This window comes from Phallusia mammillata, chromosome 3 (genome assembly GCF_965637545.1).
Source record: "Phallusia mammillata chromosome 3, kaPhaMamm4.hap1.1, whole genome shotgun sequence".
NCBI classification, from domain to species: domain Eukaryota; kingdom Metazoa; phylum Chordata; class Ascidiacea; order Phlebobranchia; family Ascidiidae; genus Phallusia; species Phallusia mammillata.
Window position 1 is genome coordinate 21,914,079 of NC_137254.1, and position 14,143 is coordinate 21,928,221.

At 36.2% G+C, this 14,143-nt stretch overlaps 1 protein-coding gene across 1 annotated transcript; it reads right to left on the reverse strand.

Moving 5' to 3' along the window:
- Positions 1-8,077, reverse strand: LOC145219837 (transmembrane protease serine 9-like). Its single transcript, XM_080087145.1, has 16 exons — positions 8,009-8,077; positions 5,220-5,383; positions 4,930-5,025; positions 4,697-4,866; positions 4,487-4,641; positions 4,284-4,428; positions 4,193-4,222; positions 3,755-3,940; positions 3,280-3,456; positions 2,978-3,012; positions 2,477-2,637; positions 2,313-2,405; positions 1,908-2,023; positions 1,432-1,592; positions 461-605; positions 1-155 (listed from the first exon to the last, which is right to left on the reverse strand). The coding sequence occupies exons 1-16, from the start codon at positions 8,075-8,077 to the stop codon at positions 1-3; spliced, it is 2,058 nt and encodes a 685-aa protein (XP_079943271.1).
- Between the last annotated feature and the right edge of the window lie 6,066 nt (positions 8,078-14,143).

Here is a 14,143-nt window from a genome sequence, read left to right on the forward strand (position 1 = left end):
CTACATAACTGAATGAAGACCGATACAAATAGTCCAAGTAACCATCATAAAGAAACTGTATTTGGGACAGTTTGAGTCACATGTGTAGCTTCCCACATAGTTTGTGCATTTTTTGTTTGGACAAGGATTTGGTGTTTGGTCGCATTCGTTAACGTCTGCAAAGAATGGAAAGGATGTTCAGTGAAGAAAAAAGGAAAATACAAAGATGTTTAGTTTATACAGCTTACCGCTAGGTGCTGAGAACTCGAGACCCGTTTCTGAAAATATATAATTTTTTTTGCTTTGTTATCTGGGCTATGCATGTCACAAAACGCACATCCGCACATTATAAAATGAAAGGTTATAATTAAGCTACTAAAAGTTTCTGTTCTCTCAGATTGATGTATCGTCTGTTCTTATTGCTTTTAGCATTTCTAATCCATACAGTAACGATTTGTTTGCCTTGTCTTTATTTGCTTACTGGAAGAAATCCATGAATACACTTCAGTTACTTCAGTGAAGTAGGAATATCCTTCTCCGCAGGTGCCCTCACTAAAGCTGCTTATACCATACTGGTACCATGTATGGTTGCCAACATCGCACATTAACGGTCCTCCCCAGTCACGCTGTAAAAAACCTGTCGTTAGCGACTTGTTGTGAGTGAAATAAAAAAATCCTACACTAAACCTTCAGAATATAAAAACTGGGTGCACCTTGTAAATTATTGCTCAGTGCGCTCACTTATGGTGAAGTCAAAAACGCTTTTTGAGCGAAACTACAACGAAGCTGATGGTATAAGTCTGAAATATTTTGAAGTACTTTCTACGTTTTTTCGCGCGTACGCGGAATAATCATAGCGCTGTTTGTGATACCAGTATAAATGGCATTATGAATGTACACCTCTTCAACCGTTAATTTTGCAGCAATTCACGTTTTGCGTTCATATCCCACACCAAATTTACTTGAAGTCATCAGTTACCAAATCATGGCTCTAAAAGAAAACTTAATACTGTTTTATCACAAACCAAGAGTACCATCAAGTTTCCACATATAAAAAACACTTATTTTTGAACTAAATCATAGTACGCCAGGCCCATTGATGACTCCCCAAAAATTCGTATAGATTTTTCTAGTCGTCACCTTGCGATATGGGAGTGCTTGGGAGACCTGCTTGACTCAGGATAACGCTTTTAATGGGCCTGGCGTATACTATGGTTTGGGAACGAGTATGCCATGATCGATGGTCAACAGGACGTTTCATGGCTGATCCAAGTATAAATGTAGTCATCTTAGTAATTTTAAACTCTTTAAGGTTTTTTAATGTACTAACCTTTTTTTCTCACGAAAGTTTTATTTGTGTGAGCCAAGTTGAGAATTTTTGACATAAAAAGTCACAGGTAGTTGTAGATATCTAGTAAACTACGGAGAAAGATAAACAAGTTTGCTTCTAACCGAACAGGTGTCTTTGTATCTCGCGGTGGCACACATAATGCTAGAAGGAATTCCACTTGAATATGAGCCTATGAACGTAAGGTACTCCGAATTGCAATATGAATCTGTTTTAATCTCAAGTTCAACTTCTTTCAGACTAGATGATGCAGAAGTGGAAAAGTCTGAAAATGTAAAATGTGTAACATAGTTTCCGCAAATAACTTTACCAAGTCCCAGGTTACCAAGATGATAAATCACTTGACAGTCAAATGGTGAATTTGCGTTGATCGAAACAGGATATAACAGAAAACACAGCCTTGCTTCATGTTGGTAAAATAAAAATAAAGCTTTGCAAGCGCACAGTAAATTCTATCGGCATCTTTTCAAAATGTATTTAACCAAGTAACCAAATAAGTACAAAGAGTCAAGTCTAATTTTTCCGTTAAGGCATATCCTACCGTTTGTTCGTCCCCAACCGGCAAAGTAGCATTTTGTACCGGGAGCCATCTTGTAATCTGCTCCTGGTGGCAGACATATTGGTTTTACAATGGAGTTAAACTTAATACCCGTTGACAATTTCAAAAGTGCCACATCGTTGCCCTTTGAGTAATCTCTGCAAGAACACACTTTAGTGTATTTGTGTCGTAAGTAGGTATACTTGTTGTATGAAGCCTTGCTAGACGTCCATTGAACAATGGCACTATAGTTGTTAGACCCTTAAAACTGATTGAACGTTGAGTTATTTTTTGCGCGTCTATAAGACTGGCTGAAAAATACGGGCTCGGAGGAGAGATATAGGCAATCGATAGCCCTTCAGCGCTTTGACGTACCTACAACGATGCTATTTTTATATAGATTTGCTATTTTAATTCGGGTAAATGATGCAATTTAACATTTCTTACATAAAGCTGGAATGTGTTATTTTCTGCTGCACTGCAAACACCTGTTGTGTAGATGCATATGAGAGTCTTTTTCTTCCTACGATGACCATCAACCTTGAAAACGGACACATTTTTATTTGTGTTTGTAAAACACTACTGGTGATTAAGAAATATAGGCTATTTACGTGTCTGACGGCTTGAAACAGTCAGCTCCAGTTAAAACCCATCGTTCAGACAAAATGCTTCCTCCGCATATAAACTCTGTGGAGATGCCTTTTTTGTAAATTTGAGCCATCCATGGCCACCAACCAGTCGTTGCTGTAGAACCCCCGTAAATTCTTCCGCTCTGCATATAGCTCGTAATGTTTAAATCACCTTCATGTTATAGGTGTCGATCTGTAACTTATGTCGTTAACAGTTACAGTTATTTATTTATCGCCGTAAGGCTAAGCAACATCCTACTGAGATATGTTTAAAATGATTCTGAAATAGGTTTGTCTTTGTTGTTTCGTTTTTAATTTAATGTGTCTTTAGAGGGTTTGGTGTAGCCACAAACCCGTTAAATTAAAAAGGTGCAAGTTCAAGGCAACTTTAGAATGAAATTTTAAGAAAAATTGTCAACCAACACTGTACCAACTTGACAGTTAAAATCAGAAAGTTCCATTAACTGCGTGATATATACTTACTGTTGTCATGTCGCGCTTTCCACAGCTTACGGGTTCTGAAAATACATTAGTATTTGTCTCACTGTGGATTAGTTTCGGATTTCTTGCAAAATTGAATCACTTTTTTGATTAATGTGTCTGTTTTGTCGTTAAATTATTTACAATACCAAAATCAACTATACGAGGCTTGTCTGAATCGTTTAAGCTTTACAAAGAAAATAGCCAAACTGGAAATTGTTTTAAAAGGAAATAGTTCTGTGCGAGCCATTTTTTCTACCAAGGTCTTCTTCGTTGCAATTTCAGTTCGCTAAAATAACACTTACTGCACACCGGTGGATCAGCAGACCAGCCATATTCTCCACAAGTCGAAGTAAGCGAACTTCCGAACGGTTCATATCCACTTGCACATGTAAACGTTATGACGTCACCCGACTTATAACTTGACTTTGATGGCACAATCCCTCCATACTGAGACGACTTTGGTTGTAAACAAATTATAGCTGCACAATTAATAGATTGTCATGTTACAGTACTCTATTACATTACCGTAACATTACAGTATTTAATTGAAACAAAAAATAGTGTTTATAAAACAACATCTTACACTGTCACTGCATGCATTTGCAACATTATGAATGATAAATTAAGAGACAGTAGCAGGACTTAAAGTGGTCAAACTAGATTTTATTGGTGGAAGTTGTTCGATTTAACATGCATATGAAGATTTGGAGCATTTTTGATGATATTTATAATTGTACAGTTTTTGTGTTCTTTTGGCAAATTGCAAGTAGTCTATACCTTTACATGTTGTGGTAGTTTTTGACCAGATTCCCTTGCCGTCAGTCTCTGTACACGTTGTCGAGCTGTTTCCTATCAACTTAAACCCACTGTTGCAGCCGATTGTTACAGTTTTGTTCAACGCGAACACGTTGTAATCTGGTGTTATTGTTACGTTTGGAACGGTCGGTCTTGAGCAGGTAACAACTACATAAAACAACATGCGTAAAGTTCTACTAAGAATTTCATTTCAATATTTTACTAAATGCTTTTTGCCATTGTGCCACAAAGTATGTGTTTACAATGTAAACGAATTACTGAGGCCCTGTAAACCATTTATGTATAAAGCTGTTGTCATAAATTTACTGCTTGGGATATGTACAAAACCGTCCTTCTAAATTTTGCTTTACTTTTATGTTTGAGCTTTTATCCAGAACTAAGTATAAAGCTTGTTCTTACTGTTTGGTGAATGGAACTCCAGTCCAGTAACTGTGATAAAAACATTGTTATGTTGTATCAATGGGTTAAATAAAATATGTGTCGGGCCTACCTTGAAAAATCCAGTTGTAAACATACGATGTTGTGGTTAAAAAACTAGGTCCTTCCCTACACCCCACTATCCCGAATCTGTACAAACCGTATTGATACCATGTTTGGTTTCGATCTTGGCACATAAGGGGGCCTCCACCATCTCCCTACACCAACACCAAACTAAGTAACATTAGGAATCAACAAGGTAAATTCCGTGCTTACTTGGCAAATATCTTTGTTACGTGTTTCTACACACATGAGACTTTGTGGAATTCCTCCCTTTGGCGCAAATAAAATGGTCTTAAAAATTCCTTCGCAATATGAATTGCTTTTTACATTTAGCTCCACTTCCCGTAGCTTGTCTGATGTAGTGTCATCTGGATTGTTAAAGTGTTAAGTTTAGCAGTGGTTACAATACCATTGTTTCCTTACCAGATATTTTTCCGAAGCCAGCAAAAACGCATTTGGTTTCTGGTGGTACAGAGTAAGATGTTCCTGGGGGTAGGCAGATTGGACCAACAAACTCGCTAAACGTAATGTTGGATGACAATTTTAAAAGTGCCACATCGTTGCCAAGAAGGGCGTTTCCAAAAATATAACGTCTATGAAAAATATTGTTGTCAGGGTTATTTTTTTTGGATTTTTACTGTTTAATTGAGACTTACGTGTAGTTTGGATGCGTGTATTTTCCTGCTACAAGTATTTCCTCTTGAGTCGATTCAATAAAAGATTTTGAATTCGTCCCCACTATAACCATCAGTCTAAAACAAAAAATCATAAGCAACCCCAGTCCTTAAATGGAATTTATATTGGATTCAATTGGTTTAGTGCTAAACTATGTTTCAACGGAACTGACATACCACCAACTTATTAAAGTTATATAAGCCTTTATTGGCATCATACACACAGCGGCAAGAAGTAAATGACATTTGTTACCTGGAATTAGTTAACTTACTGATCGAAATAGCTAAAGCATCCAGCAGAAGTCAAAACCCAGTTTTCTGACAGTATGCTTCCTGTACATACTGCTTGAGTGATGTCACCACCAACTTTTCCTATAATCGCCAACCAAGGCCATGATCCGTTTGCAGACACAGTACCACCGAATACTCTTCCTTTCTGTTATGTAAAAAAAACTTTATTCTTCAGCAAAATTATACAAACTGTAGTTGAAATTAACTAGGTCTTAAAACAAACAAGTCTCAGGTACAAATAAAAGATCTTTCGATCAAATTATAACTATTTCAGCATGCAGTACAACTTACCACACTAAATTCCTTCGGGCGCTGTCCACAGGTTTGTAATGAATTAGCTGCAAATAAAAATATCTGCAGAAATGTATGCATTGCAAGAAAGTTCTATTCATACCTGATAACACCGTGACTGAGAAAACGAGAAGCCAGCTTAATGTATTCCACATTGTTTGCTTCGTGTTTTACCAAAACGCTTCAGATATACCCCAAACACTGTATTAGGTGAGAAACCAAATGTCAGTTATGCCAAGAATGTTTGTAGTGATTAATCTCTTCAATCCGTTTACCTAGTTTAATAACAACAAAAGGTGGTGACGTGTAGATACATCGATTGTTTTAAATCCTACAGTGTATAGTTTTCATTGTCTACTTTTGTTTTTGCGTTGTTTACAGATAGTTTTGTGTGAAGTAATTGTTCCCAAATATTGGGATTTCGAGAAAAGGGCGTGTTGAATTCTTCTCACAACTTACTGTTTGTCATCGGAAATTTCAATTACAACTTCGTATCCTGTGCCTAAACAGAATTTATAATACTATATATCAGTATACTTGTTCTCAATATAACACGTTTCTTATCAACTTGAAAAATACTAATTTTGTTTCCCTGGAGCTTGTTGATTTGTTGTTGTGAAAAACGCCAGTTGTTGTTTGGCAAACTAAGGGAACCACAACTTATGATTTGTCTACTTGATGAATAACCGTGCTTGTGATTATAGTCTCTTAGGTGTTTGTCAATTCACAGAATAGTAAGACTACATGGTAACATGAGTTACGTAGATTGTTTACTGTCCCCTTTGTTTATGTTTTGTTTTACCTATCTTGAAGTCTGTGTTATATTTCAAGCCACAAATATATAACGAAAACTGTTCATTAGCAAATTTTTTTTATTTCTGGGTGATACTTATATGCGTATTAGCGAAATATTGCACGATTTTCAGAAAAACATAAGTTACAAAAATTTTTTGACTAATGCTAAATGTTTTATTACTGCATTATTGAATAAAAAGGACATAAATACTCCAAACAATTAACAAAGTGAAACTGTGCTTGGTACAGTTTGAGTCACTTGGAGTTGTTGGTTCATTGTTTAAGTCACAGCTGTAGCTTCCTACGTAGTTTGTGCATTTCTGGTTGAAACAAGGATTTGGTATTTGGTCGCATTCGTTAACATCTGTATATATAAATAAGAAAAGTCAGAAAACGGTGACTGCATTTAAGCCGGGAAACAATTGGTATTTTATAATGACGCATTGCTTTTCATTCTTCTTGGTTTCATGATACCCTTAATTGTCCCTAAAGTTAAAACGTGCGCCAATAAATAGTAATTTAAAAACTTGTATTACTGATAGAAATTAGCCCTTTTTTATAATGAACATAACACTTTTTTATAATGCACCCTCAGCTAACAAATAATCTGACTTAACATGATATCGCAGTTCAGAACCTTCTTTATTAACCTGATTGCGTTTGCCCTACTGTTACTATTTGCTAATAGCGCAGAAGTACCGAGAGTTATAAAGTTTATGGTGTTGGAAAGGTTTGTTATGCATTCCAACAGGAAGAGTTGCTTCCTATACGTAGAAATTAGAGCCTAATCACTGTTAACAGGAACACTAGAGCAGGGGTCCGCAAATACTTTTTGGCGCGACCCTAAAAAATCGCTCTAAATTCTCTCGACCCAAGCATCAAGTCTGTGGAAAATACTAATCAACTAAATATCAATATTAAGACTGCTATTATGCTATTGTCAGTTGCTATTTTCACATAAAGCAGTAGGTAAACGAACGTATTTATTCTAACAAATGAAAAACTGTGGGCTCTGTTTTGAGAACGCAGCTAATCAGAAAACGCATGCTTGCATAGGTGCGCTTTAACTTTTTGCATTGTTACATAACCTCTCTCACAGTATACGTAGTCATACGTAACAATGCAATAATGATTAAAAGGTTGAATAAAGCCCAAAATTCATTAATACTGTAGATGCGATGCTTATATTCATGGGAAATTTGAAATATTTCGCGACCCAGACTATAAGGTCTCGCGACCCAAATTTGGGTCGCGACCCACTATTTGCGGACCCCTGCACTAGAGTAAGACTCCGCATACGGGTTTTACAGCAACATACAATATTGTTTTATAGCTTACCCCTTGGCGCTGGAAAGTTGATCCCTGTGTCTGAAAATATACCATTAGGCTGCAATGATGTCAAATTAAGTTATTTATAGAAGTCAAATCTATTAAGTAAATAATTATGATTATAATCATTTAGGGTTCCTGCTCATGGTTTGTTACATTACAGATGAAGAAAAATGCACTGCTCAGGGCAGTGATAAGTTCGCTTTTTGTTTGTTAGAAAAGCATTTCATTGGCCGCAGAGCCCTTTATATACGTTTTAAAGTTGTGAATTTTTTCCAATTGGTTTCAATTTTTATGGAAAATAAGTCGTTTGCGTTTGCGATATCCTAACTCAATTAGGCGTTTATTTGCTTACTGCGAGAAATCCACGAATACATTTCAGTGACTTCGGTAAAGAAAGAATGTCCTTTTCCACAGGTGCCATCACTAAAGCTGCCTATACCATACTGGTACCATGTTTGATCACCAACATCACACATCAACGGTCCTCCCCAGTCTCCCTGTAGTTACACAATTTAGGATTGTATTTGGACGTAAACTGGGCAACGTTTTGTTACCAGTAAACACTTGTGGCCAAGTGCAGAACGAAGTTGCAACAAATATTGCAAAGGGCACACAAATATTTTCACTTATTAGGACCAAGAACTTTGACACAACCATTACCTTGCTATCCTTATGTAATTGGCCACACCGTTTTGTTAACATTAATCTTACAAATTCTAGCAATACAAAATGGCATGAATTGCAAATTAGACATGCCCGTCTTTAGCAAGGCATGAAGATATTAAAGAACACATAGTAAAGTAAAACTTTCTTACGAGACAGATGTCTTTGTTTGACGCAGTGGCACACGTAATGGTGGAAGGAATTCCACTGGAGTGTGCCCCTTTGAAACGAAGGTAGTCCGATTCGCAAAGGGCAGGAACTTGGCCAAATGGTCCGGCGCGCCTGACCCATATACAGACATAAAAAAACCTGATCGGGATTCGTCCCCGGGAGAGACCTGGGTTCGAACCCCGTGAAAAAAAAAAATATATATATATGAATCTGTTTTAATCTCCAGTTGTACTTCTTTCAGATATTTTGACAACAACTTGTGGTAATCTAAGGGGGAAAAACTCATCTTTAACATTTGCAATGATTATGTCAAGTGCTAGTTGAGATGCAGTCCGAAATAGGCAATGTACGTGGTTTATTGGTTAAGATTTGATTTTGTGTCACTTAAAGCAAAAAACAGTACAAAATGATTGTCCTTACTAAAACACTGTAAGCTTTTCAAAACCGTTACGGAAAATCAATATGTTTTCGACAAATAAAACAAGCTTAAATAAATAAACATATTACCGACTCTTCGTCCCCAGCCTGCAAAGTAGCATTTTGTTCCGGGAGCCATTTTGTAATTTTGTCCAGGAGGTAAGCAAATAGGCTGCACAAAGGAATTAAACTGAATGTTGCGTACCAATTTCAGTAGAGCCACATCGTATCCTTTGGCGTAATGTCTGTGCAAACGTATATGGTCCCATTAGATAAAATGGTTTATTTAATCTGTTTTATTTTTGGCTGCTGGCACATACAAAAAGGTTTACGGCAACATTTACAACAAAAACACGGTTTATATTTATGTTTATTAGACGTATTTTAAGTGATGTGACTGCAAGATTGACTTACTGCGATAATAATCCCTCGTTATGAGTACCGCCAAATTTTAGACTCTGAATATGCTAAATTACGTACGTTAGGTTCAAGCCTGAAACTAAGTAGGTAGAGTTGTGCGTTATAACTTAGGGAAGATAAAAATACCATCCTAATTATCGTGTAGTTGGTTAAGTGGTAGCAAACCCATGCTGAAAGAACAATACTTCTGATTCGCGTTCCGTGCATGCTATTCTGCGGTTTTTAGTTTCTGTCATGTATTTTCGGACGTGCTGGGGTTCTGTTTTATTGGCACATATGACAATTTTTTACATGTTACACACAAAATCAAGTCAAAAGACTAAAAGTTCTAATTCTTCTCTACTCTTTTAGGTTTTAGGGTGAAGGTTTGTTTAGACCAGGGGTGTGCAACCCGCGGCCGGCGGGCCACAATCCGGCCCGCCAAGCCGTTTAGTGTGGCCCTCGAAAACACTCCGATTCAGAGCGAGTAAAAATGCACATTTTAGCAAAAAAATCCCCGCTAGTTTTCGGTAAATCTCCTAAGTTGCAATACGTAACAAGAATAAGCTAAACCAGTGCATTTTATTTAATTCACCCAGACCACTGGTCTTCTATTCGCACTTGGTGCTTATTGCGTATATATACCGAATATGACGTAATATACCCCTTTGTCTAGTAAACAATTACTTTGTTGTGAAGGCAGTGTTGCGACGAAACTTAGTTGCACCTAACATTTTAAATTGATTTTAAACGCAAAATAAAACAAAACGCAGGGGTGTGGAAATAGTATCGACATGATATTATAATGTAAGCCGCACCAACATTAGGGTAAAAAGTACGTGTAAATACGGTACATGAAAAAAATTGTGTGGCCCTCGCTTGATGTCCGAAATTGGTAATATGGCCCACCGAAGAAAAAGGTTGCACACCCCTGGTTTAGACAAGATCAGTTTATGTTAAGAAGACGAAAAATCAAAACACTACATCTATAAATTGTCGACCCATCATACGCAGCCTACTATACTGCTTTTGTTATAAAACATTTAAAATTGCTTAACCGTTTTTTCAACCGCTGAATCAGTAAAAGATTATGAAACAAAGTTAAAAGATGTATCAAACAAATAAAAGTTATTTTAGGCTATATTCTTACTCAAACTCAGTTGGAATGATTTTCGTTTGCACCGCTATCGCCCCCTTTTCATATACTATTTCCGTTTCTCCTACAACAACATACAACCTATAAACAAAACAAAAACATTGTTTCAAAGTTTTGCTCATACACTCACGTGCATATAGAAACACAACAACTAATGTAACAAGTGACTTACTTGTCTGTGGGCTTGAAACAGTCAGCTCCAGTCAAAATCCATCGTTCAGACAATATGCTTCCTCCGCATAAAAACGTAATGGTTGTGGAACTTGTCTTGTAAATTTGAACCATCCATGGCCACGAACCATTTTTCGCTGTGGAACCTCCATAAATTCTCCCGCTCTGAATACATATTTCTATTTTCTTTTTTATGTTCTGTTAGATTTTAATTTCAAAATAGGCAACTCAGTGGGTTGATGTGATGCTCTTTAAAGTAAAATGTTTGTTGTTTTTTGTTTCATTTTTATCGCCAGTGATCGAGCAACGTCTTAATGCGTTTTGTCGTTTATTTGTCAACACTTTTGTGTTTAGCACGTTGTGTTTTTAGGCAATTCAAACTTAGTAACGAACTTACAGTTGATATGGTATTGGATCGTTTTCCACAAATTGATGGTTCTGAAAGTAAATTTTTTGTAACAATTAAATTCTTACAGTACAGTTTCAGTTTTTTTAACGTTTTGATCACAAGCCCTTTTACGTAATGTTAACTTGTTTAATCTAATCTGCTCAAAAATGAGCATCAATCAAAAAACAGATGGTACTGTTATACATAGATACAAATTAAACTTACTGCACTGCCATTGTTTTTAACTGGTTAGGAAATATACTTTTAGTGAGTCTAGATATTACCTGATAAAGTAATAGCTGCGAAAATGAAAAGCCAGCTCACAATAATATGCATGATTCCAGCAGTTTATACTAACAAGTCAACTAATAAGTTTGCTGTGATAGAAAATAATGTCTGAAACCACACTGATTCTACGCGTTGTATGAAAGCAAATGTAGCCACCACCCTTTATATACCGCTCTATAGAGCTTAAAATATAAAATATATTTTAATCTGGGAAAACATACCGACTAATGTTTTTGTCCGGTTCCCGGATCTTACCATTTGGTCCTGTGGTGGGCGATTGTGTGATTGTGACTAATGCCATTTGTAGGACCCTAAACATAGACTAATGCTATTTGTTGGAACTAAACTTAGTCAATATTTCTGTTTGGTGAAACAATAATCGTTGTTGTGATAAGGAGGGATCAACATACAAGGAAATTGGTCGAAGTTTTTTATGTATACTAGATGTGTTTGTTTAAGCCATTTCTTTCACTACGAGTTGTTTAACCTTTGTTATTCTACTTACTGCTTCAATGGTGCCAACGCCATTTCAGTACAAAGCCAAACTTACTTACGATTTCTGTTTTCTTTCGTTTGTCGAGCAATGCTTTGGTCGTGTAATGAAACCCTTTGTTTAACCAAACAACAACTGACCAATGCTTTTTACAAGAAACTAGTTTGTTTCTTTTTACGCATGCCAATATTAATTCGATACTCGCATAAAGTGCACCAAGTGGTTTTATGTTGTTGTTTTTTTGTTATACGTGACGAATTGAGGCATTTATATGCTTTCAGTTTAATCGTTTACACTTTAACCCTTTGACTGCGGCGAGCCAATAAATTGGCTCGAAGACATGGTCATGTGTAAATCGCGATAGAAATCAAACCGGTACGAATTTTTTTCCCAACTGAGGTGCGTTTGAAAGCTTATGTACAATGGCTTCTATTTATGTCAAAAAATTTATAGGTTTGTATTTAAAAAAAATTAGTTACACCAAGGACAAAATGAAGAAAACAAAAAAAGTGATATTTTTGAATTTTGTTTTCTAACTTCGTTTTTTTTTGTTTTTTTTACACTTGGGTGGTTACCATACAGTTACTTGAAGGCTATTTGAGGGTTTTGCTGGTACATTGCGGCTAACTTTGTGTACAGTTTGACATGTTCTAAACCGAAAACGGCAAGAAACTAGGTAGTGGTTAGCAGTAAATTTGTTGGTTCATGCTTGCAAATATAGGTTTATAAATCAATTCAGCTTTGCTTTGGTATAGACAACCACTATTTTAGAAGAAAATTACTGCTGTAATAGCACTACTAATTTCAAAAGTCCATATCTGATGGCCTGCATTTTAGTTGTGACTGGCTCTTGGAGTGCATTTACATGTTGCAAGCGATGGGAAATTTCACTAATTCAATGAACAGGAAATATAACAAAAACAATGCAAAGGACTCTCAAATGCATGTTATGGTTCCCTGCCGTTACATTCTTTGAATTTGTGTTGTGCATCCTACTTTTGTGTGCAATGCTATCTAATAAACAATCTGCTTTTCCAAATGACTTTTGACAGCAATATGGGTATAATTAACTAATTAACACAATAACTAGTCCGCAAACTGTAAAAATGACAAATAAAAATGTTTTTACACAAGTTTCAAGACCAAAAAAACATTTTTTTAATGTCCAGCACTATAATAAAACAAACCAAAATTTACGTTTATGACGTCACACGCTAACTAATGACGTCATCAAAATAATTGCACTTGGCTTTTTTATTAAACGACCTGCTTAACAATTTGAAACTGATATTTATGTTGAAAAACGTTTGCAAATGCTATTTTTCCTAAAAAAATACAAACAAAATGACGTCATTTTCTGGATGATGACGTCATCAAAAAAATTATGTTTTCAACTTTTAGAAAATTTCATACACAACAACTTTCCCAGAGAAAGTTATGTTCTATCTCTTACCGATTTTTCTAAAAACTTCATAACGTATGACCATGTCTAAATACAGAATTTTAAGAAAAAGAATTCAGCAGTTAAAGGGTTAAGGAAAAAAATAACTTTACATAACGTTGTAAATAATGTATGTATCGGCCACGGGCATCTTAGACTAGGCGTCTCTCTACACCCGATTTTGAGGTGTTGTGGTCTTAGTTATAACGGTTGTGGGTCTAGTTATAGCAGTGTACGGATATATGCTTTATACTGCCAATTAAGCTTAAGCAGAGATGAAGACTTGGATTGGTGAAACATAACATACCAAATAACTTATTTCGATGCTTAAATATTTGTTTCTACTACAGCGAGAATTTTTGTTTATTTACCTACCAACGTGTCTTTATTTCTGTCTATCCTGTGTGGGCATGGGCGCCGCCGCGTAGGGGCAAGAGGGGGCACTTGCCCCCCCTTGGAATTTCAGTGTACTTCAATTTAACATATTTAGCAGCAAACCTAATTAAATTGGCAGCGCGGGGATTTGTGACATCGTTCAATGCTTTAACTTTTAGGTAACTCAATTGTGAAGTACACGATTTATGGCTTCATATGTAACAAATTCTTGATGCGGTAAAGTATCAGCCAAAATTTGCCCCCTCTTGCAAAATTTTCTGCCGGCGCCCATGTGTGTGGGCGATATACACGGTTGTGATAAATGTTGTGTACTACATACAGCTTTTCTGGGGGCAAATTATCTTTTGTTGTGATGATGTTTAAAGGCGAAGTCACGGCCTTTTACGCGAGCTCTGACTTTGAGCATTCGCGTTTGTGATTAGATTTTGTCATAATCAAGTTTGCAGTGTAACTATACAAAAACTAACGACAATAAAGCTACCAACACAACTATAAAGGAAACGT